The 24,846-nt window shown below is 52.0% G+C and overlaps 1 protein-coding gene and 2 non-coding genes across 6 annotated transcripts in view; 2 read left to right on the plus strand and 1 right to left on the minus strand.

The window, feature by feature from the left end:
- Positions 1–10,915: 10,915 nt before the first annotated feature.
- TRNAC-GCA lies at positions 10,916–10,987 on the plus strand. The gene has a single exon. It is a non-coding gene; the product is annotated as a tRNA-Cys (tRNA).
- A 1,578-nt stretch (positions 10,988–12,565) lies between these two features.
- TRNAC-GCA lies at positions 12,566–12,637 on the minus strand. Its single transcript has one exon. It is a non-coding gene; the product is annotated as a tRNA-Cys (tRNA).
- Positions 12,638–13,099: 462 nt separating this feature from the next.
- Positions 13,100–24,846, plus strand: part of LASP1 (LIM and SH3 protein 1) — a 53,649-nt gene continuing 41,902 nt past the window's right edge. For 2 of the 4 annotated variants that reach the window (XM_025363664.1, XM_025363667.1), the window contains exons 1-2: positions 13,110–13,547; positions 21,402–21,496. In XM_025363664.1, the coding sequence (XP_025219449.1) occupies positions 13,479–13,547; positions 21,402–21,496 (164 nt within the window). In that variant the 5' untranslated portion in view covers positions 13,110–13,478. Of the gene's footprint in view, positions 13,548–21,401; positions 21,497–24,846 lie in introns of all 4 variants that reach the window. The other 2 variants (XM_025363666.1, XM_025363665.1) reach the window with 2 other exon arrangements.

Raw genomic sequence — 24,846 nt, forward strand, 5'->3', positions numbered from 1 at the left:
TGAGAGCTTATATTTTGTCAGTCATGTTTATAGTGTTTTAAATGGCCCCACTTTTTTAATCCTCCCAACACCCCCCCCCTTTTCTTTTTCTTTTTTTTTTTTTTTTTTTGAGACAGAGTCTCACTCTATCACCAGGCTGGAGTGCAGTGGGACCATGTTGGCTCACTGCAACCTCCATCTCCTGGGTTCAAGCAATTCTCCTGCCTCAGCCTCCTGAGTAGCTGGGATTACAGGTGCCCACTACCACGCCTGGCTAATTTTTTTATATTGTTAGTACAGACGAGGTTTCACCATGTTGGCCAGGATGGTCTCGATCTCCTGACTTCAGGTGATCCACCCGCCTCGGCCTCCCAAAGTGCTGGGATTACAGGTGTAAGCCACTGTGCCCGGCCTTTTTTTTTTTTTTTTTTTTTTTTGAGACGGAGTTTTGTTCTTGTTGCCCAGGCTGGAGTGCAATGGTGTGATCTCAGCTCAATGCAACCTCTGCCTCCCGGGTTCAAGCTCTTCTCCTGCCTCAGCCTCCCAAGTAGCTGGGATTACAGATATGCGGCACCTCGCTCGGCTAATTTTGTATTTTTGTTAGAGATGAGGTTTCTCCATGTTGGTCAGGCTGGTCTCAAACTCCCGACCTCAGGTGATCAGCCCACCTTGGCCTCCCAAAGTGCTGGGATTACAAGCGTGAGCCCCTTGCCCGGCCTCCTTTACACTCTTAATTATTAAATACCTCAAGGAGTTTTTGTTTATATAGGTTATATCTGATGAGATTTTACCATGTTATAAATTAAAGTTAAGAGATGTTTACACGTTTATTACTTCATGTAAGATAACAATAAACCCATTTTTTGCTAAAGGAAATAACATTTTAGAATGAGGAATAGGTCAAGTTTAGTGGCTCAGGCCAGTATTCCCAGTGGAAGGATCACTTGTCCTCAGGAGTTTGAGATCAGCCTGGACAACAAAGTGAGACCCTATTTCTACAAAATATCAAAATATTAGCCAAGTGGCCGGGCGCGGTGGCTCAAGCCTGTAATCCCAGCACTTTGGGAGGCCGAGGCGGGCGGATCACAAGGTCAGGAGATCGAGACCATCCTGGCTAACACGGTGAAACCCCGTCTCTACTAAAAACACAAAAAACTAGCCGGGCGAGGTGGCGGGCGCCTGTAGTCCCAGCTACTCGGGAGGCTGAGGCAGGAGAATGGCGTAAACCCAGGAGGCGGAGCTTGCAGTGAGCCGAGATCGCGCCATTGCACTCCAGCCTGGGGGACAGAACAAGACTCCGTCTCAAAAAAAAAAAAAAATTAGCCAAGTGTAGTGGCGTGTGCCTGTGGTCCTAACTACATAGGAGGCTGAGGCAGGAGGATCACTTCAGCCTAAGAGGTTGAGACTACAGTGAGCCATGATTGCACCACTGCACTCCAGCCTGGGCAACAGAGGCCCTGTCTAGAAAAATAAAATAAAATAAAATAAAATAAAATAAAATAAAATAAATAAATAAATACATAAAACTATATTTTTCCAAACAAAAATAATTTAGTGAGAAGGGTGGCTTTGCTTTACTTTTTTTTTTTTTTTTTTTGAAATCCCTTTAATACCTGGCTTGATGAAATAACTGGTTTTTCATGTTTTTACACTAATCTGTTGTGATTTCACACATTTAATCTCTGGAAAGCTCCACTGTATTCTCATGAAAGAGCAAGAGTAAGACAAAAATAATATCATAATTAGGCCGGGCGCGGTGGCTCAAGCCTGTAATCCCAGCACTTTGGGAGGCCGAGACGGGCGGATCACGAGGTCAGGAGATCGAGACCATCCTGGCTAACATGGTGAAACCCCGTCTCTACTAAAAAATACAAAAAACTAGCCGGGCGCGGTGGCGGGCGCCTGTAGTCCCAGCTACTCGGGAGGCTGAGGCAGGAGAATGGCGTGAACCCGGGAGGCGGAGCTTGCAGTGAGCAGAGATCCGGCCACTGCACTCCAGCCTGGGCGGCAGAGCGAGACTCCGTCTCAAAAAATAATAATAATAATAATAATATCATAATTATTAAAATAATTCTTGTGGCCGGTCGCGGTGGCTCAAGTCTGTAATCCCAGCACTTTGGGAAGCTGAGGCAAGTGGATCACGAGGTCGGGAGATTGAGACCATCCTGGCTAACACGGTGAAACTGCGTCTCTACTAAAAATACAAAAAATTAGCCGGGTGTGGTGGCGGGCGCCTGTAGTCCCATCTACTCGAGAGGCTGAGCCAGGAGAATGGCGTGAACCCAGGAGGTAGAGCTTGCAGTGAGCCAAGATCGCACCATTGCACTCCAGCCTGGGCAACAGAGCAAGACTCTGTCTCAAAATAAATAAATAAATAAATAAATAAATAAATAAATAAATAAATAAATAATTATTATTTCCTCTGCACAGAAAGGGTCTCATTAATATCACCAAGAAAATAATCATTCTGGCTGGGCGCGGTGGCTCACGCCTGTAATCTCAGCACTTTGGGAGGCCGAGACGGGTGGATCACCTGAGGTCAGGGGTTCGAGATCAGCCTGACCAACATGGAGAAACCCTGTTTCTACAAAAAATACAAAAATTAGCCAAGCGAGGTGCCGCATGCCTGTAATCCCAGCTACTCGGGAGGCTGAGGCAGGAGAATCGCTTGAATCTGGGAGGCAGAGGTTGTAGTGAGCTGAGATCAGGCCATTGCATTCCAGCCTGGGCGACAGAGTGAGACTATCTCAAAAAAAAAAAAAAAAAAATCCTTCCTTCCCCACAGAAAGGGCCTTAAGGGAACCTAGGGTTCCCCATATCACACAACTACCAGGGATTCAGAGAACACTCCAAGGTTACAGATATCACATTCTCACATATTACCTGTTTGTATGTTGATATATGTTGCAGAACGTGAAGTCTACGAAGGAGATACTGTGGTAATATCCAGTTTATTATTTTCCCAGTTTCCACCACAGAATGTTCAAATAGTTTTATCTTACTTGCCTGCTGCTGTCTTAAAACACTATCTGTGAGGGGGCACCCGGATTTGAACCGGGGACCTCTTGATCTGCAGTCAAATGCTCTGCCCCTGAGCTATACCCCCTCTATTGGAAATAAGAAGATTACACCTTAAAAGTAGAGTTTACTGAGGAGACATTGCCTCCAGTGATTCACAATAGTTTGGTGTCTATGATAAAGCGATCTGGACCCAAATAAAGTGGTGGGAGAGAAAAGAGAAGTCTAAGTCCTCTCTGATTCTGGCTTGAGGGTCTTGTACGGTTGTGCAGTGGGATCCCTCTTTTCCATCATTACAGCCTTTTTTTTTTTTTCACTACAGCCTTTTTTACCTCTGGCATCTGGGAATTCTTTTATTTTAATATTTATTTATTTATTTTTTGAGACGGAGTCTCACTCTGTCGCCCAGGCTGGAGTGCAGTGGCGTGATCTCGGCTCACTGCAACCCCTACATCCCAAGTTCAAGCGATTCTCCTGCCTTAGCCAGTAGCTGTGATTATAGCCGTGCGCCGCCACGCCAGGCTAATTTTTGTATTTTTAGTAGAGAAGGGGGTTTCACCATGTTGGTCAGGCTGGTCTCAAACTCCTGACCTCGAGATCCGCCCGCCTCCGCCTCCCAAAGTGCTGGGAGTACAGGCGTGAGCCACCACACCCGGCCAAGATTGTGCATTTTTTGAGGGTAGGGATCACATTGCGTTCTTTTTTTGCTTTCCCCAAAGTAGTCGGCACAGTGCCTGGTTCATGATAAGCCCTGGTCGTAATCACCAAACTACAACCTAATTAAACTCACCGATGGGATTCCACCAAACCTGCACGCAAGCAGCTGAATGTTGCTGAAGAAAAAAGGTGCACAAGTTTGCGCCACTCCACCAATGTAAAACATGCTTTCTCTCTGGCATTCCTTCACTATTGCCCAAATATGTCTGCTTTCTCATGCTCCAAAATGACTATTTCACACACTCTCTCCCATCTTAAACCTTCCACACCTTCTTTCTCCTCTTGCTGTCAGATGAAGAGCTTGCTTCTTCCTTTTTTTTTTTTGAGAGGGTGTCTCGCTCTGTTGCCCAGGCTGGAGTGCAGTGGCGTGATCTGGGCTGACTGCAAGCTCCGCCTCCCGGGTTCACGTAATTCTTCTGCCTCAACCTCCTGGGTAGCTGGGAGTGCAGGCACCCGCCACCACGCCCAGCTAATTTTTTGTATTTTTAGTAGAGACGGGGTTTCACCGTGTTAGCCAGGTTGATCTCGATTTCTTGGCCTCGTGATCCGCCTGCCTCAGCCTCCAAAAGTGCTGGGATTACAGGCGTGAGCCACAGTGCCCGGCGCCTCTTCCTTTTTGGAGAAAACAGAATCAGTCAGATGTAGTGGTGTGCTGGTGAATGGCTAGCAACCGACTTTGGGGGAGACCTGATGTGTGTAGCGTTTGCCGGGGTGACTGTTGCAAATACACCCACTTGACCATTTCCAGCTACCTAAAGAAAGTCAACTGGCTTAAATAATTCTGGGCTGGGCTGGGCGGGGTGGCTCACGCCCGTAATCCCAGCACTATGGGAGGCCGAGACGGGCCGATCAAGAGGTCAGTAGTTCGATACCAGCCTGGCCAACATAGTGAAACCCCTGTCTCTACTAAAAAAAAAAAAAAAAAAAATTAGATGGGCGTGGTGACAAGCGCCTGTAGTCCCAGCTACTTGGGAGGTTGAGGCAGGAGAATCGCTTGAACCCAGGAGGTGGAGGTTGCAGTGAGCTGAGATCGTGCCACTGCACTCCAGCCTGACAGAGAGACTCCATCTCAAAAAAAAAAAATTCTGGAAAATTTAACCATTGTTTCTTGCAAGCCAGTGTGAACTGAATCCAGCATATGTCTGAGATTAACTACATCCTTCATCAATTATCATCTATAAACTGAGAACTCCCAGAATTATATTTCTAGCCCTGGCCTCTTCCCTAAACTCCAGAATTAGCTGTATCCCCAAACGCATACTCTTTTTTTTTTTTTTTTTTTGAGACGGAGTCTCGCTCTGTTGCCCAGACTGGAGTGCAGTGGCACAATCTCCGCTCACTGCAAGCTCTGCCCCCCGGATTCACGCCATTCTCCTGCCTCCCGAGTCCCAGCCTCCCGAGTAGCTGGGACTACAGGCACCCGCCACCACGCCAGGCTAATTTTTTGTATTTGTAGTAGAGAAGGGGTTTCACTGTGTTAGCCAGGATGGTCTCGATCTCCTGACCTCGTGATCTGCCTGCCTTGGCCTCCCAAAGTGCTGAGATTACAGGCGTCAGCCACTGTGCCCGGCCACCAAATGCATACTCTTAAATATTAATTACTCTCCTTAAATGAAACATGTTCACCCCAATACTGGGACATCATGCCTGTGAGGACAGGGGGCTGTACTTTGTTACTTTCTTTTAAGAATTTTAAAAATAAACTCTTTTTTCCCCCTAAATTGCCCCTTTTTCAGTGGGATTTTTCTCTTTTCTTTTTTTTCCAAGACGAAGTTTTGCTGTTGCCCACGCTGGAGTGCAGTGGTGCGATCTTGGCTCACTGCAACCTCTGCCTCCTGGGTTCAAGCAATTCTCCTGCCTCAGCCTCCAGAATAGCTAGGATTACAGGCACCCGCAAACACGACCGGCTAATTTTTTGTATTTTTAGTAGAGATGTGGTTTCACCATGTTGGCCAAACTGGTCTGGAACTCCTGACCTCAGGTGATCCACCCACCTCGGCCTCCCAAAGTGCTGGGATTACAGGCGTAAGCCATCACGCCAGGCCCTTTCTTTCTTTACTTTGTAGAGATGGGGTTTTGCCACATTGCCCAGGCTGGTCTCAAAGCTGGGCTGCAGCCTCGGTTTCTCAAAGTGCTGGGATTATAGGCCGGAATCAGCCAGGCAGGAAAAAAAGAAAAAAAAAAATCAGGCTGGGCTTCCCTGCCATGTGTCATCAATCTCGATGCTTGCATTCTTTTTTTATTTATTTATTATTTATTTATTTAAATTTTTTGAGACGGAGTCTTGCTCTGTCACCCAAGATGGAGTGCAGTGGCGCAATCTTGACTCATTGCAAGCTCCGCCTCCCAGGTTCACACCATTCTCCTGCCTCAGCCTCTGGAGTAGCTGGGACTACAGGTGCCCGCTATCACACCCAGCTAATTTTCTTTTTTTGTATTTTCAGTAGAGATGGGGTTTCACTGTGTTAGCCAGGATGGTCTCAATCTACTGACCTCGTGATCCGCCTGTGCTCGGCATCCCAAAGTGTTGGGATTACAGGTGTGAGCCACTGCGCCCCGCCTTTTTTTTTTTTTTTTTTTTTAGATGGAATCTCATTCTGTCACCCAGGCTGGAGTGCAGGAGTGCGATCTTGGCTCACTGCAAACTCTGACCCCTGGGTTCAAGCGATTCTCCTGCTTCAGCCTCCCAAGTAGCTGGGATTACAGTCGTCCACCACCACACCCAGCTAATTTTTGTATTTGTCGTAGAGATGGAGTTTCACCACGTTGGCCAGGCTGGTCTGGAACTCCTGACCTCAGGTGATCTGCCCGCCTTGGCCTCCCAAAGTGGTGGAATTACAGGTGTGAGCCATTGTGCCCGGTCACCTGCATTCTTCTCCAGCTCAGCTGTTTCTACTTGTTCCTATTCGTAATAGACAAAATAATGACCTTCCAAACCTGTCTACACATCAGTCTCCTTGTGAATCTATTTGTGACTATGTTACCTCTCATGATAAAAAGAACTTTGCAGATATGATTAAATTAAATATATTGAGATGTGAGAAGATTATCCTGGATTATCCAGGTGAGCTCAGTGTAATGCCACAGGTCCTTATAAGAGGGAGGCAGGAGGTGGGAGGCAGGAGGATAAGAGTCACAGAGAGAGGAGATGGTAACATGGAAGCATGGAAGCCGAGGCTAGAGGGAGGCGGGATATGCTGCCAGCTTTGACAATTGGGGAAGAGGCAATGAGGCAGCAATGTAGCGGCCTCTATGGGCTGGGAGAGTCAAGGAAACAGATTCTCCCCTGAAGCCTACAGAAGGAATGCAGCTGTACTAACATTTTAATTTTAGCCCTGTGAAATTTTTTTTTTTTTTTTAGATGAAGTCTCGCTCTGTCACCCAACTGGAGTGCAGTGGCACCATCTCGGCTCACTGCAACCTCTGCCCCCTGGGTTCAAGCAATTCTTCTGCCTCAGCCTCCCAAGTAGCTGGGACTACAGGCATGAGCCACCACGCCTGGCTAATTTTTGTATTTTTGGTAGAGAAGGGATGTCACTATATTGGCCAGGGTGGTCTTGAACTCTTTTTTTTTTTTTTTTTTTTGAGGCGGAGTCTCGCTCTGTCGCCCAGGCTGGAGTGCAGTGGCGCGATCTCAGCTCACTGCAAGCTCCGCCTCCCAGGTTCCCGCCATTCTCCTGCCTCAGCCTCCCAGGTAGCTGGGACTACAGGCGCCGCCACCACGCCCGGCTAATTTTTTTGTATTTTTAGTAGAGACGGGGTTTCATTGTGTTAGCCAGGATGGTCTCGATCTCCTGACCTTGTGATCCACCCGTCTCGGCCTCCCAAAGTGCTGGGATTACAGGCTTGAGCCACCGCGCCTGGCCTGGTCTTGAACTCTTGACCTTGTAATCTGCCTGCCTTGGCCTCCCAAAGTGGTGGGATTACAGGAGTGAGCCACCTCACCAGGCCAGCCCAGTGAAATTGATTTTGGGATTCTGACCTCCAGAACTGTGAAGATAATACATTTCTGTTATTTTATGCAAATAGACTGTAAATTGTTCCATCAGTAATATAAAACTAATACAACACTATAGTCTAAGCCATCACCACCATCTCTGACCTATATTATTACAATAGATTCCCAACTGGCTTCTCTCTCTTTTTTTCTTGAGACAGAGTCTTGCTCTGTCACCCAGGCTTACTGAAGCCTTGACCTCTTGGGCACAAGCAATCCTCCTGCCTCAGGCTCCCAAGTGGCTGGGACTACAGGTACATACCACCACATCTGGCTAATTTTTAAATTTTTTTGTAGAGATGGGAGTCTCACTGTGTTGCCCAGACTGGTTTCAAATTCCTGGGCTCAAGTGATCCTCTTGCCCTGGCCTCCAAAAGTGCTGGGATTACGGGCATGAGCCACCATGTCTGGCGGACCCTCTTAGATTTTCAACTATACAATACAGTATTCTTAATTAAAGGCACAAGGTTGTACAGCCGATTTCTAGAGTTTTTTCATCTTGCAGAATTGACATTTTAGACCTATTGATCAGCAACTCCCCGCAGCCCCTGGCAACCATCGTTCTACTCTCTTTCTTTCTTTCTTTCTTTATTTATTTATTTTATTTTATTTTTTGAGATGGAGTCTTGCTCTGTCGCCCAGGCTGGAGTGCAGTGGCCAGATCTCAGCTCACTGCAAGCTCCGCCTCCTGGGTTTACGCCATTCTCCTGGCTCAGCCTCCCTAGTAGCTGGGACTACAGGCGCCCACCACCTTGCCCGGCTAGTTTTTTGTATTTTTAGTAGAGACGGGGTTTCACCGTATTAGCCAGGATGGTCTCGATCTCCTGACCTCGTGATCCGCCCGTCTCGGCCTCCCAAAGTGCTGGGATTACAGGCTTGAGCCACCGCGCCCGGCCTCTTTCTTTCTTTCTTTTTCTTTTTTTTTTTTTTTTTTTTTTTTTTTTTTTTGCAACGGAGTTTCGCTCTTGTTGAGAGTGAAACTTGTTGCCCAGGCTGGAGTGCAATGGCATGACCTTGGCTCACCGCAATCTCCACCTCCCGCATTCAAGCAGTTCTCCTGCCTCAGCCTCCTGAATAGCTAGGATTACAGGCATGCGCCACCACGCCCGGGTAATTTTTGTATTTTTTTTTTTTTTTTTTTTTTTTTTTTTTGTTCTTTTTTTTGAGACGGAGTCTTGCTCTGTCACCCAGGCTGGAGTGCTGTGGCCGGATCTCAGCTCACTGCAAGCTCCGCCTCCCGGGTTCCCGCCATTCTCCTGCCTCAGCCTCCGGAGTAGCTGGGACTACAGGCGCCCGCCACCTCGCCCGGCTAGTTTTTTTGTATTTTTTAGTAGAGACGGGGTTTCACCGTGTTCACCAGGGTGGTCTCGATCTCCTGACCTCGTGATCCGCCCGTCTCGGCCTCCCAAAGTGCTGGGATTACAGGCTTGAGCCACCGCGCCCGGCCAATTTTTGTATTTTTAGTAAAGACTGGGTTTCGCCATGTTGGCCAGGATGGTCTCGATTTCCTGACTTCGTGATCCGCCCGCCTCAGCCTCCCAAAGTGCTGGGATTACAGGCATGAGCCACCGCGCCGGGCCAGTGTTCCTATTCTTTTTGGAGAGACCAAGGAAAAACTTTCTCTATCCAGTTTTGCAGGAGATTGTTCTCTAACTTGTTAGTGGGGAGAGATGAGTGCGATTTTGGATAAAGAATTGAGCCGGGCCGGGAGCGGTGGCTCACGCCTGTAATCCCAGTACTTTGGGAGGCCGAGGCGGGCGGATCACGAGGTCAGGAGATCGAGACCATCCTGGCTAACCCAGTGAAACCCCGTCTCTACTAAAAATGCAAAAAATTAGCCGGGCGTGGCGGCGGGCGCCTGTAGTTCCAGCTACTTGGGAGGCTGAGGCAGGAGAATGGCGTGAACCCGGGAGGCGAAGCTTGCAGTGAGCCGAGATCGCGCCATTGCACTCCAGCCTGACTGAGCAAGACTCCATCTCAAAAAAAAGAATTGAGCCTAGGCTGGGAGTGGCGGCTCACGCCTGTAGTCCCAAGTCCCAGCACCTTGGCAGGCCAAGGCGGGCGGATCACCTGAAGTAGGGAGTTCGAGGCCAGCCTGTGCAACATGGAGAAACCCCGTCTCTACTAAAAATACACAATTAGCCAGGCGTGGGGTGCATGCATGTAATCCCAGCTACTCAGGAAGCTGAGGCGGGAGAATCGCTTGAACCTGGGAGGCAGAGGTTGCGGTGAGCCGAGATCGCGCCATTGCACTCCAGACTGATCAACAAGAGCGAAATTCCGTCTCTGGGCAACATTGGGAGACAGCCTCCTTCACCCACCACCTGCCCCCTTCTCCACAAAATGGAAAACAAACAAACAAACAAACAAACTGAACCAAGCGGGGCGCGGTGGCTCATGCCTGTAATCCCAGCACTTTGGGAGGCCGAGGCGGGCAGATCACGAAATCAGGTGTTGGAGACCAGCCTAGCCAAAACGGCGAATCCCCTATCTCTACTAAAAATACAAAAAGGAGGCGGGCGCGGCGGCGGGCGCCTGGATTCCCAGCTATTCAGGAGGCTGAGGCAGGAGAATCGCTTGAACCCGGGAGGCGGAGGTTGCAGTGAGCCGAGACTGCGCCACACTGCACTCACTCCAGCCTGGGTTACAGAGGAAGACTCCGTCTGGGGGAAAAAAAAAAGTAACGAACCTAGAAAAAGCAGATTGGCACCTAAATTCACATACTTTTCAAACTGCCACCACGTCTTGGCCTAGCCTTTTTTTTTTTTTTTTGAGACGGAGTCTTACTCTGTTGCCCCTGCTGGAGTGCAGGGGCGCGATGTCGGCTCACTGCAACCTCTGCCGCCCGGGTTCAAGCGATTCTCCTGCCTCAGCCTTCCGAGTAGCTGGGATTACAGGCGCCCGCCACCGCGCCCGGCTAATTTTTGTATTTTTAGTAGAGACGGGGTTTATCACCATCTTGGTCAGTCTGGTCTCGAACTCCTGACCTCGTGATCCTCCCGGTTCGGCTTCCCAAAGTGCTGGGATTACAGGCGTGAGCCATTATGCCCGGCCTATTTTGGCCTACTTTTTAAATTTCCCCTTCCTCATTGGTAGTTTCAGTATAATCTAGCAAAGAGACACTAATTTTGAACAAATGGTGAAAGTGTGAACATTTTGGGATCGATCGCTGTAAAAAGAATTTCCCAAAGGGCGTCCAGCAGAGGGGGTATAGCTCAGTGGTAGAGCATTTGACTGCAGATCAAGAGGTCCCCGGTTCAAATCCGGGTGCCCCCTCGCGTTGTTTTACCTCTTTTCACAGTCATGCAGGAATAACCTGAGTTAGCGAGTTCTGAATCCAAAAGTCACCGGAAGTGTCCTTTGTATCTTCCACCTACCTAATTTTCACCTTGAAAGGATTCCCGTACCCTAGAGGGAGAAAGCAGCAACCAGAGGCTGCCTTTAGGTGGACCTGAGTCCTCATACCCCAAGTGGCGAGAAGCGCACTAGTAGTCTCAGTTGTAGAACAAAGGCGTTGATCGATTCCCATCTCCGATGCCCATTGGTTTAACGATAATTATAACTTGTTTTGGGGTTAAAAAATGTGTCTTGAACGGGGCAGTAGTTCGTACTTGACTATGAAAACTAGGAGAAAGAATCCAATTTCAGAGGTCTTCATATATTCGCGAACTCGAATAGGACAGGGCACAGAAGGTAGAAGGTAAACAGCGAACAGTTTTCCCTCTTCCTTCTTTACTTAGCTCATAGGCAGGGCTTTGGCTTGATAAGCTATAGATGGAAAGTCCAAGGCCTAAAGGAGGGGTAAAACTGGTTCCTCCTGGGTTTTTTGCACGGAACCGCAGGTCTGCTGATCTGTGATCTCTCTGTTCAGCCTAGCGATGCAGCTCACAGTAATGGGAGCCAGGAGAAAAAAAAAAATGCGCGTTTTCCCGGGGTCCGAGGCATGACACAATCACATTCCGGGTTTAAAATATAGCAGCTGCCCTTTGACCCAGGCAGCACGCCTCTTCCTTTCTCCCTTATTTTTCCTTTTTTTGGGCAAAACCTAGTTGAGGGGGACGCCCTTGTCTCTCGTCACACTTACCATTTTCCTCCGGCCCAACAGTGACACTGTCAGGCACGCAGCCAGCAGATATTTGTTCTCATCTTTAGGTTATGAAACTCCACGGCCTTTTATTCTCACTTCAGTGGTTCTTAAAATGTGGTCCCCACACCAGCAGCACCAGCGGCACCTGGAAACTTGGTAGAAATGCAAATTCTCGGTGCCCCCTTACAGAATCAGAAACTAGGAGGGTTTTAACAAGCCCTGCAGGTAATTCTGATGCACGTTCAAGTTTGAGAAACACTGTATTCGTTTATCTCAGTTTGCATTGGGATATAACTTTACTTTTGTACATTAATAGTCAAGGATGAACACAGCACGTCCATGTCACTATTAATACAGAAAGTTGAAGTTGGAGAAGGGCTGTGTCTATGGGTTTCCCTCGCTTGACCCACCCTCCAATCCCAAAAGGAACGCCAACTTGAGGCGTTCTCCTGTCTCCCTACCCCCATTGGAAACATTCTGTCCCTCAAACCCGGCACCTCGAACTGTCTGATTCATCTGAGGCTGGCAGCCCTGGCCACAGAGATCCCTACACCTCTGGCGCGAGTAATGCGTTCGCGCAGCTTTTATACCCACCCGCTCCTCCACCCGCTGAGCACAAAGTAAAACCGAAAGCTTTCTGCTAAGGCTGAAAAATGAGGAAGATACTTCTTTCACCTTTTTTTCTTTGTAGTCAGGACCCAATGTTAAAATATGAATCAAGAATGAAAAACAGATGGTTGGTTAACAAGTGGAAGGAAAAGCCACCGAGGGGGCACCCGGATTTGAACCAGGGACCTCTTGATCTGCAGTCAAATGCTCTACCACTGAGCTATACCCCCGCGCCGCACCAGCGCCTGGAGGCGGCTCTTTGGGTACTAAGCATTGTTGCAGCTGCTACTCTGTGGTAGGGTGTAACATAAAGAGAAAGGAATGCAGAAGAAAAGGGGTCATGCTGAACGCAGACGGTGCCCGCATCCGGGGAACCCAGGGAAGGTGCACTGCAGGGGCTCGGGGAGGGAAGCACTAGCCCGGGCCCGGCAGCGCGCAGGGTCCAAGAGGGAGGGACGGGTTCCGCCCCACAAATGTGGGAAAGGGTGTGGGCCGGAAGAGAGTTAAGAGGGGCAGGGCAGGGGGTCCCCGTTCGGTCTGTAGATTCATGCCCGGTAGCAACCGGTAGAAAGGAAAGTCCCCGAATGCGGTGAATCAGTTCCGGCGTTCAGGAGGGCTCCAACCCCACCCTCGACGGTCTTAAGGGGTTAGCCCGCCTCCTGCAGCCCGAGCGCCCCAGATGTGCAGCCGGCCTGGCTCTGCGCCGCCTCCGGCTCGGGAAGGGCCCGGGGCACCGGGCGCAGTCAGCCTGGGAGCGCCGGGGCGCCGGCACCTCTGGCCGCGCAGTTCCCCCCAGGAACCCGCCCCCGCGCAGCCCCACGTCGCCCGGGGAGCGCGCCTCGCTGCGCGTGCCCTCGCCCGCACCCGAGGCGCGTGCCCGCCCCGGTGCAGCCCCTCCTCCCCGCTGTGTTTATTAGGGGAAGGAGGGCGGAGGCGGAGGCCAGTTCCCCAGCTCCAGCCGCCGTCGCTGCCGCCTGTGTAGTTGCAGCCGCGGCCGCCTCCCGCCAGCTCGCCTTGGGGAAGAGGACGCGCTAGAGCTCCGACGTCCCCGCCCCAGCCTTTCTCGGAACCATGAACCCCAACTGTGCCCGGTGCGGCAAGATCGTGTATCCCACGGAGAAGGTGAACTGTCTGGATAAGGTGAGCCCGGGACCGGGAGACGCGTCTTTGCAATCCCCGGCAGTGCTCTGAATCCAGGGAGGAGAGAAGGGCTGGGTCTTTGCTGCCTTATCCCCGCGATCCCAGGAGAATGGAGGGAGGGCGGGCGGGCGGTGTCATGGGGTGTGGGGACACATCCCAATCTGGAAACCAGGAGATCTGGGGCGAGGCGGGGAGTCCACGCGTAGCGGGCAGCCGGTGCTGGAGAGGGGTGGGCTCTGTGCCCTGGGGTTGGGAGGACGGGAGAGAAGCAGGGAAGCCAGGCCCCGGGGTGTGTTGGGGGAAGGTTAGGGGTGCAGTCCCGCCCCCTAGGGCCTGGAGAGTGAGAAGAGACGGCCGCTCCCTCTCCACTCCGCGCCTAGCGCCAAGTAGGCGGAAGCGCGGGGCGCTGGTGGAGGGGGCGGAGGGGGGCGGGGCAGAGGCTGGGGGGCCCTGCGAAACCGTCCGTTCCGGCGGGGGATGGCCTCGCTTCCTGGCCTGGCGGGGCGGGGGCTATCAGCCTGCGAATGTGGCATCTGATGCGGGGGGTTTCGGGTAAGGACCCGGGCTCCGCCGCAAGACCCCCGATTTTGAACGACCTGAGGCCCCCTTGGTGATTGAGTGGTTAAAGGACTCGCAGACCTCCTCCATAGCTTCCCAACCCCCACCTCCAATTAAAAGCCAACTCCCGGTGCTGGGCCGCCCAGCCTGAGCCGGGTGGGGTCGGGTGCTGGATTAGGGTGGGTGGGGGGTGCTTCGCTGAGATCTCCTGAAATTGTGCTCAGAGCCAGGAGATCGCGTGGAAGAACAAAGAGCTAACTTTTCAAAGCAGGTTTCTCCAATGGAGGGTGGGGTTGGCTGAGTTCTGGGGAAGCCGAGGAAAGGGGGAGGTATGGGCGGCGGGGGGAGGGATGGTGGCCTTGTGGAGATTCACTGCCCCCTGGGGGCCCTGTCTCCCCAATGCTGGACTTGTTCATCTGGTTGCCATTAGACTTTTGGAGGGGGGGTTGGAGAGTAGAACTGGGCGTTTCCCGTACAGTTTGGTGTAGGATCCTGTCCTCTTGTAAGCTCCGTAAGATCCTAAGGTAAAACCTGCCCCTCTGCATCCCCTCTCCTCCCCAGTCTGGAGGGGAGGCCTCTGTGATTTTGTGCTCTTCCTCACCGCGTCTTTCGTCCATCACCCAAAGCTGGCTCCAAGTCCAGGTATCTGAACTGAGAGGGCTGGGGGGACTGGATGGAGGAGGGGTGCAAGGGTGGGAACACTGGATGAAAGAGGCGTACAGAGCCCTGGGGCCAAGTTCATTACTGACCTGGAGCCGGGTTTTGTTCAGGAGAGGATAGTTCATTGGACACCTTGTCTCTCCCCTCCCCCTTAGGGTGTGAACTTCCTCAGTGACCTTTGGCCTCTGAGTCAGGGTGAGGAGGTGGGGTTGGAGGTTCTGAAACACATTTGAACTTGCTCTTGGGGAGTGTGAGCATATGGGGCCGCTGCTGTGTCACTGTCCCTCCTGGTCCTGGGCTTGATTGGGCAGGAGGAGAGGAGGGGGTATATTGTGGGCACAGGAAAGGTATTGATCTGCCTGTGACCATGCCAGCCGCTGTTGGGCAGGACTTGAGCTTAGAGCTATCAGATGATGAAGTCTCCCCTTGAGAATGTACCTGTCCTTGCATACTGGGATTTTGCCCTCCCCTCGTGGCAGAGATTTTGGCCTCTGCATCTTGAGTTCCCTGTGGTCCCTTTCTCCACAGTCATGAATTGGGAAGAGGCAGAGGGCACTTCACCCGTATAAGGAAAAAGCAAAACATGAAGGCAGGATTGCCACCCTAGGAGTTGGGAGACTGGGTCCTTGTTCCAGGTCTGCTCCCACGAGTTTTTTGAATGTCTTTAGGCCTCAGTTTTTACCATCTGTCAGATGGGTATGATGATGTCATTTCCTTGAAGGTGGGGCAGTGCACTAAAGTCCCTGAGTGCTAAAGAGGGTGCTGTATAGACTATGCCCTCCCTACCTCTCTGGGATGCTCTGTTCAGCTCCATACCACTCCCCTTGGAAAGCCCTTCAGTGCCGTGTATCCAAGGGGAGGGGAGCAGGGATGCTGCAGGGTGCCCTCCCCAGTTCTCTTACCCTAGCTGGAAGAGGACGTTCAAGTGGGGGTTGCCCAGGGAAGTAGGAGTTGGTGATTCCTTCCTCTTTTTAGAATTCTCCCTATAGGAAGTGGCCCTGGAGAGACCTTGCCCCCTGTACTGAGCAGGAGACCTGAAATATCCATGTATCAGATGTATTCCTCCCCACCTGCTCCAGGCTGTAAGGATAGGCACCAGGAATGGTGAGCCAGTGCCTGGAGGATGCTGGGCTGAGACCAGGGAGGAGGGGGAACCTTCAGTCCCATAGGCAACTTCATTCCCATAGTTGCTAACTAACTTCCCAAGACCTCCCATTTACAGCAAAAGAGTCAAATTAGACTCACCCTTTTCTCTACAGTCCCCCATGGCACTCAGCCCCCTACGTGGCCCAAAGCACAGACTGTGTCCTTGGTTTCAGCCTTTTCTCCTCCCTGAGCCTTATCTCCCAAAGGCATAGGTGGGTAAAAACCTTGTCACCTCTGAAGGCCACCCTGCCCCCAACCTGCAGTACCCAGCATGCTTTGCAAGCTGGATAAATATGTATTGCTGATGACAGTGTTTGAGGAAGGAGGTCGAGATTTGCTTCTCCAGAGGACTTCTGGGATTAGAGCTGGGGGAGAAACAGGGTGACCTCATTTGCTCATTCAACAAATATTTATTGAGCACCTACTTTGTGCACCTGCTTTGTATCTAGGGAGCTGTGTTGTCAAGAATCTTGCCGTGTCCCTCTTTCCTGGCTTGCTTCCCCAGGTTTCTGAAAACAGGTAGAGGTAGAGGATTGGACTGCTGCCAGGTCCCCTGGAATCCCCCGTTAGGGCAGGCCCTCTGCCTCTGCTTGTCTGAGCGCTCCCTCCCCACTCGAAGGGGGTGAGGTCCTCACAGCTGTGGTACCCCGTTTTGCTAGCTGAAGCTTAGAGTACCCCACCATCATCTTGGGATCATCCCTCCATAATAGCTACTAGTTATCGCAATATGCTGGGCTGAGTCTTCACAGCAGCTTCACAAAGTAGGTGTGTGTGCTCTTGTAAATGATGTACCCCATAAACGGAGGCTCAGGTAGCCCGTGTGGCTCATCTCCCTCTCTTAGAGCTGAAATTCATATCCACAGTTCTTTCTGCTCAGCTCTTCTGCCAGTATAAAGTACTTTTATTTATACACATTTATATTTTATTTCTATCTCATTTGTGCCAAAAGTGGGTCCCATCCCTTCGTGACCCTATCTGGAGGAATGCTCTGGGCCTGGGGTCTTGTATGGGGGAGTGGGGCCACTGGGAATAGTCCTGTCCTCCTCGGAATTTGTGGAGGTGCAGCAGAGATCTGTACCTTTAAGCCAGCGGGTCAGGTGGCCAACTGAGCTAGGCCGGTGACCCGGCCAGGGTGGGGTTGGCATTGCCTCTGCAGGAGGGAGAAACTGTAACCCTGGGCAACAGGAAGGGAAGAGACCGCCTCATACTCCATCCCTGAGTCATGGCTACCCCAGGTAGCCTGGGTTCAGAGGCCAAGGTGCCAGGCTGCAGGCACAGTGACACGAAGCTTGCCACATCCCCCCCAACCCAGAGCCATGGAGGGACAGGCTGTCCCAAGTGAGGGATATCCTTGCAGGCTTCTGCCCCTACCAGCCTGTTTACCTTTCTGTAGAGTGGGTTGCAGGTAGGCAAGGGAAGATCAATAGGCAAGGGAAGATCAAGGTGACCCTGCTTTGGAGCCTTGGATCCAGGCTGAGAGGCCTCTAACGGGCAGGGCAGCAGGGGTAGGGTCTGTCTGGTTTCTGTGAACAGGGAAACCATGGACTTTGCAGGGAGCAGGAAGGAGCATGCCTCGAGGTGCACTTTCCTCCTGAGTCCTGAGGCCCAGGAATGCTTCGCTGAAATCATCTTGCCTGGGGTCTTTAAAAGAGGGGGGGCTCGGCCGGGCGCGGTGGCTCAAGCCTGTAATCCCAGCACTTTGGGAGGCCGAGACGGGCGGATCACGAGGTCAGGAGATCGAGACCATCCTGGCTAACACGGTGAAACCCCGTCTCTACTAAAAATACAAAAAAACTAGCCGGGCGAGGTGGCGGGCGCCTGTAGTCCCAGCTACTCGGGAGGCTGAGGCAGGAGAATGGCATAAACCTGGGAGACAGAGCTTGCAGTGAGCTGAGATCCGGCCACTGTACTCCAGCCTGGGTGACAGAGCGAGACTCCGTCTCAAAAAAAAAAAAAAAAAAGAGGGGGGGCTCTTGCTCTAGGACAGAGCCCATGGGGCAGGGCAGAGGCAGACGGGGTCACTGTGGGATCCTCTGGACATATTTCCCTGACAGTGTCCTTCCCCAGACCCCATTGAGACAAGACAGGGTTTCTTTCATCTTAGGGTCCAGGCTAGGCTCACAGCGGCTGTGGAGGGACTGGCCATTTTCTGCCTCCCCTCCCCACAATTTTCCTACCCCAAAAAGGACACAGTGTAAGGAGCTGGTGGGTTTTCTTGAACCTTGGGGCCTTCCTCCAGAGGGGAGGGGAGTCGCCTGAAGCCGCTGGAGGTGCCAGGCATTAGGGGTGGAGTGGCCTCCTCTCCTGACCCTCCAGCACTCCGGGAGACAGTGGCTGCAGCTCCACTTGACACTTGTGCTTCATAGTAACTGGTTTCCATTTTTCTGCTGGGAGCCCCCTGCAGGGGGACAGGTGACCACCCTCCTCTGCCCCACCCTCGTGTGTCTGGATGAGAGTGTGGGGCCTGTGAGGGAGGTGGGAAGGAACTGATAGAAATAGGCACCATCCCCTTGAAGAGGGGCTCTGCTTCCTCCACGTGGCAGCCTGGAGGGGTCTTTGGAACCCCTGGGTGCGGTGTTGGCCCTGTGCCCCCTGCCTGCTCAGTACACCCCACCCTCCTCCTCCAAGGGGTTTGGCTCTAGGTGGAGACCTGGCCATCTGGAATAGGGGTCTCTCTCCCTTTGTCTCCCCAACCTCAATCAGGAGGCAGACTTGGAGGTCCCCCGTCCTAGGATAGTGTGTAGCCCTTCGTGTGTGTGTGCGTGTGAGTGTGTGTGTGTGCGTGTGTGTGTGTGTGTGAGAGAGAGAGAGAGAGAGAAAGTGGGTCATGGTCTGGATTCTGGAGAATGTTTTTGCTGGCAGGCCCCTGTGGGGGTAGCAGGAGGCGGGGGCCCAGGCAGGGGCATGTGCAGCTAAGTAGGTAGAGGCCAGCAGACTGGGTAGTGACAAGGCTGGGGCACCCTGCCAATGCCTCCCAGTCACTGGGGGAGGGAGTGGGGCTGTCACTTCAGGGGCCTGTGGGGGCAGGGACCACCCTGTCTTCGTGTCCCCAGTGGGTTCTGTGTGTTGGGGTTATGCACCAGAAGGAGTCTGTAAGTTGCCACATGGGAGTTTAGGGGACCTGGGTCACTGGGGTAGGCCCAGGTTGGGGAGGGGGCCAAGCTTAGACCCACCACTTCTTTGCTTCCAGACTTCTGGCTGGCCTTCCTCCTCAAGAGTGGTTCTCCTAGCACTCTGTTTAACATTCCACCATTAGGTTTTTCCTTTGGGTCTTCTTGATAGGGAACCAGTACCCTATTAGAAGGCGATTTCTCCCTGAAATTACCCTGGGGGTCTCTGGTTGAAGTGGGCCATGGTAGGGGAGGTTGAATGCCAGATTCTCAGCCTTCTTTCTGCTATCCCCTCCTCCCAGTGTCTCAGAAGCACCTCTCCGAAGTTTGGAGACCACATTTTGAAAAGCATTGCCTTGGGGGAATTCCTTGACAAATGGCCAAGAACCAGCTCTGGCTGGGCTCCTTCAAAAGTCCCCGGGGCCTGCCTTCTGGCCTCCTTCTTTCAGAGTGGGGAATGTCTCCCTTGACTGCTGGGAAATGGGGCAGGGACAGGCCAGCCAGGTCACTCAGGTGGCCTGGATTATTCTGGGGTCCTGGCAGTGGACCCCTATTTGATGGTGATCCAGGGCATCATCCTGGGCTTCTGGGGGTGAATTAGATCCTGTTGTCACGGGTTTGCCTAAGCATCAGTACTTCTCAGCAGTTCCACAAAGACCCCTCCAGGCTGCCACATGGAGGCTGTTAGATCGTTTCTGTCTCTCTCTTTTTTTTTTCTTTAGGCAGTCTTGCTCTGTCGCCCAGGCTGAGTGCAGTGACACAATCTTGGCTCACTGCAACCTCCACTTCCTGGGTTTAAGTGATTCTTCTGCCTCAGCCTCCCAAGTAGCTGGGATTACAGGCACGCGCTATCATACCTGGCTTATTTATTTATTTATTTTTGAGATTAAGTCTTGCTCTGTACCCCCGGTTGGAGTGCAGTGGCGTGATCTCGGCTCACCGCAACCTCCACCTCCTGGGTTCAAGCGATTCTCCTGCCTCAGCCTCCCGAGTAGCTGGGATTACAGGCATGCGTCACTGCACCTGGCTAATTTTTTGATATTTTTTAGTAGATACGGAGTTTCACCATGTTGACCAGGCTGGTCTTGAACTCCCCACCTCAGGTAATCCGCCTGCCTCAGCCTCCCAAAGTGCTGGGATTATAGGCGTGAGCCACCGCTCCTGGCCTAGATCAGTTCTCTTTCTGTCATCACTCTTTTCCCTCCGTCAGCCACCCTGGATGGGCCCTGTGTGCCACATTCTCACACGCATGAATGGATTGGAGCTGTGGTTGGCACAGTGAAGCCCCTCTGCACCCCAACACACACAATCTCCAGTGTGAGCCCTGACTCCCTCAGCTGAGGTTCACATCTGCGGTGCCCAGCACCTGACATCTGAGTGCTTAGAGGTGCCAAATGCTGTGCTGAGGGCTTTGAAGGTGATTTCTCCTGAGCTCTGGACAATCCCAGGAGGGCCAGGTGTTATTACATCCATTCTACACACCAGGAAGTGGGCTCCCCTGAGGTGCAGGGCCCCGCCCAAGGCCATACAATTAGTGGGGTAGAGCTTTGATGTCCACTCTGGAGGTGTCTACCTTCAAGGCTTTGAAGCAGAGCCCTTCAGTGCCTCAGTGGGGGACCCGCTGCTGGGCGCTCTCTTGCCCTCCCACTGGGGTGGGGGAGGATGAAGGAAGGGTAGAAAGGATGTGGTGTGTTGACAGAGCCTGGGACACCCAGCCCACTCCTCTGGCTGGGCATCCCACAGGAAGTGGGAGGTATTGGAGCTGTAGCACCACCTGGGGCTTATGTGGGTCTAGCGGGTGTGCTGGGCTCTGGTCCAGGAGCTAGGAGCACCTGGGTTCCGGGCCTGGGTGTGTGGGGGCTGGGCCTTCCTCTTCTGAGGCCTCCGTCCGGCCAGAGGAGCTGCTCCTTCATCCTTCATGTTCAGCGGCTGCTCCCTAGCAACCCAGCACAGCTTTGCATAAGCAATGAGGCCTCTCCGGCTCTGGGCAGGAGGGGTTCCCTGGGGAGGGTGGAGCTGACCTGGGGGCTGCTGCCGCGGCTCTGGGCAGGAGGGGTTCCCTGGGGAGGGTGGAGCTGACCTGGGGGCTGCTGCCGCCACTATAACTGGTCTCTTCCCGCCGTCCTTCATGCCTGCCCTTCTCTTCCTCCTGGGTTCAAATGGCCCATTGGTGGAGGATGAGGAAGGAGAGAGGAGAGGTGAGTGCCAAAGACTGTGACCTGAGATGCCCCCAGCTCACCTGGGATAATTCCATGTTCTCCCCATAGCCATGGGCCTAGGACAGTCCTAGCAGCTCCAGAGTGCCCCTTCCCAGGGCCTGAGCCCCTTTTTCAGAAGTCCTGGTATCTGATGTATGTCCTCCTTCTGTCTCCATCCCCAGTTCTGGCATAAAGCATGCTTCCATTGCGAGACTTGCAAGATGACACTGAACATGAAGAACTACAAGGGCTACGAGAAGAAGCCCTACTGCAACGCGTGAGTCCTGTTCTGGGCAGGGGACTGGGTGGGTGCTTTGGCTCCCTCCCCTAGTGAGTTCTTCCTTCCCTTCCAATAACCACAAGGTGACAGTGGCGAACACTTCCACCCCCTGCCTGAACATCACATTTCATCCTCACGACAGCTGGATGAAGCAAGCACTTTTTATCCCCATTTAAAGTGCTTTTATCCCCCATTTAAAGTGCATTTAAAGTACAGATGAGGAAACTGGGGCTTAGGGAAGGGAAGAGACTCTCAAGATGGGATGGTTAGGGAGAGACTGGCTCTAGCCCAGTCTCTGGGCAGTAAGGTGAGCACATGTCTTTCCACTGCCTCCTGCTACAAAAGAGGGGGCTTTCCGCGTGGTCTTTCAAGAATGAGTGACCTGTCTGTTGTATTTGGGTTTGGGGGCTTTGTTCTCCTGTTTACCTTCCCTTATTTCTCTCCCCAAAATCGATGGTTTCCTTCTCTCACCTGGTACTTCCTAGGCTTTGGGGGCTCCTTCCTCCAGTGGTTCTTTCAAGAAAACTCTCTAGAAGCCTCGTGTCCGCCCTTTTGGTGTTCATTTTTTGAGAAGGGGCAGGGGGTGTATAAAGGGTGTTGCCTGGGCCAGATAGATCTCTTCCCTGCCTGGTGAGGGAGGCTGTGGAGACTGTATTTTTTTGAGTATAGTCATCTTGGACTGTGTTCCTTCTGCACTGGGATCTGCAGCAGCCGACAGTAGGGAGGGAGTATAGAGGTGGGGTCCCCCATCCCAGAGCCTGGAGGAACACCTCCCCTCCTCTCCCATCCCGTCCCATGCAGTACAGGGAAAGTACAGCAACTTTCCATCTTCAAGTTGACCTTGTGAGTAGTAAGTACAAACTCAGTATTGGGGCCTCACAGCTGCCGCCTCCTGCGAGGTGGAGGTTTTGGAAGGTCAAGTCACTTATAAGTAATGATAATTTCTTTTTCTTTTAACTTGTCTTTTTTTTTTTTTTTTGGAGACAGACTCCATTACCCAGGCTGGAGTGCAGTTGGCTCACTGCAACCTCCACCTCCTGGCTTCAAGCGATTCTTGTGCCTAAGCCTCCTGAGTAACCGGTATTACAGATGCACGCTACCATGCCCAGCTAATTTTTGTATTTTTAGTAGAGACCGGGGTTTCTCTGTGTTGGCCAGGCTGGTCTCGAACTCCTGACCTCAAGTGATGCGCCCGCCTCAGCCTCCCAAAGTGCCGGGATTACAGGTATAAGCCACCTTGCCGCCTTAATTCAATTTTTTTTTTTTTAAATTTAAAATGTATTTTTACTTTTTTTTTTTTTTTTTTAACTTCAACCAACTCAAGTAATGGTAATTTCAGTGTTCACATGAATTTAGGATCTGACTTGAGTCCAGTTTTTTTTTTTTTTTTTTTTTTTTTAATTCTCAGTCAGTAGGCTCTTTGCAGCTGAAGTTCACCTGCATTTGGGACTTGTCTAAAAAGGGGGCTTAAACCTCCAGCCTTACCCCTAACCTTACCCTAAACCTTCCCTGCTCCCTGACCCCCTCCTGTTCCCTGGCGAAGACCACTCTTTCATCTTTCTAGGCGCTTGCTCATTCAGCAGACATTTATTGCCTGCCTGCTGCTATAATGCATACTAACCTCTGCCAGGTGCTGGGAAAACAGATTCCTGATAAAAATCTCAAGCCCAAGAAGCAACATGAAGTCGTCCCTTCTGGAAGAAGGAGGGCACTGGGCGGGTTATCTGGGTAGAGGAAGGGTTGCAGTTCTGTCCTGGCCCCTCCTTCAGCTGCCCCTTCTCTTATATTAATTTCTACTGTTCCTCTTCCCCCTACCAACCCCTCCCACCCCCACAAGGGAAATGGGACATTCTTCAAATTCTTAAGGGCTCACACAAGCCCTGGTTCTCTGCCACTTCCTCCCTCCATTGGGGAGTGGGGTGGGGTTCAGAGAAGCCAGGGCAGTTAACCCCTCGGTTGCTGGACCACCTCAGCCTTGATTCTGAGCCTCCGCCCCAGCACACTGAGCCTTGGAGCCCAGTGACTCCAGCAGCCTAGCATTCAGTGAGCATTGGGAGCTGGAGAAAAATCAGAGGCTTGTCCTTGTTTTCTTTGCATTTTTATCGGCCTCATCCAAAGTTCCAGCTTATTGTTTTTACTGTCTTCTTGGGAAGCTGCCGCAAGGTGGGGTGGAGGGCTCCTGCGGGGCTGGGGGAGCCTGGAGAGGCAGAAGATGAAGGCTTCTTCTCTGGATGCTGCTTCCAACTTGCAGAGGCAGAGGTTCCCCTGTCTCCCTCCTGGTCTCCAGCCAAAAGAAGCAGGTTGGCCCCTCCATGTTTCCTCCAGCTTTTATAACCCTAGCCTCTGCCGTGCCTGGTTGACCTTTGGCCCAGTTGGGATGTTTCCTGGGAAGGAGACTAGTGAGAGAGACCTGGGGGATTTGCGACTCAGCTGTGTTTCACTTTAGTTGTGGTAGCACCTCGCCCAAGGCAGGCATTCTCCCTCCCCTGCGTCCGCTGGGCCAAGATGTTACCCATGGGGATTCTGGGATGAACCAGGTGTGGGGCCCGCTTGCAAGGAGTGCTCTCTGGACCTGTCTGAGCCTTGGTTTCCCTATGGTTAAAAATTCCTGCCCAGGAGGCCCGGCACAGTGGCCCAGACCTGTAATCCCAGCACTTTGGGAGGCTGAGGCGAGTGGATTGCTTAAGGTCAGGAGTTCTACTAGACCAGCCTGGCCAACGTGGTGAAACTCCATCTCCACTAAAAATCAAACATTAGCCAGATGTGGCTGGCACCTATAATCCCAGCTACTCAGGAGGCTGAGGCAGGAGAATTGCTTGAACCTGGGAGGCCAGGACTGCAGTGAGCCGAGATTGCCTCTGCACTCCAGCCTGGGCGACAGAGCGAGACTCCATCTCAAAACAAACAAACAAACAAAAAAGACACACACAAAAAAATTCCTGTCCAGGGATGTTGGACCCTAGACCAAAGAGAATTTATTGGGTACTTTGCTATGTGCCAGGCTCTAGGCCGAGTGTTTGCTGTCATTCCCTCCTGCTTGCTTACTTTTTTTGTTTGTACTTCCTTTTTTTGTCACCTAGGCTGGAGTGCAGTGGAGTGATCATGGCTCACTGCAGCCTCGACCTCCTGGGTTTAAGTAATCCTCCTGCTTCAGCCTCTCTAGTAGCTGGTACCACAGGCGTGCGGCACCATGCTAATTTTTAAGTTTTTTGTAGAGAGGAGGTCTTGTCATGTTGCCCAGGCTGGTCTCAAACTCTTTGCCTCAGGTCATCCACCCGCCTCAGCCCCGCCTCCTCCCGTTTTCTTCCTGCCTCTGGTCTTATCCCTGAGTGACATTCAGGTTCCTG

This window comes from Theropithecus gelada, chromosome 16 (assembly GCF_003255815.1).
Source record: "Theropithecus gelada isolate Dixy chromosome 16, Tgel_1.0, whole genome shotgun sequence".
NCBI lineage: Eukaryota > Metazoa > Chordata > Mammalia > Primates > Cercopithecidae > Theropithecus > Theropithecus gelada.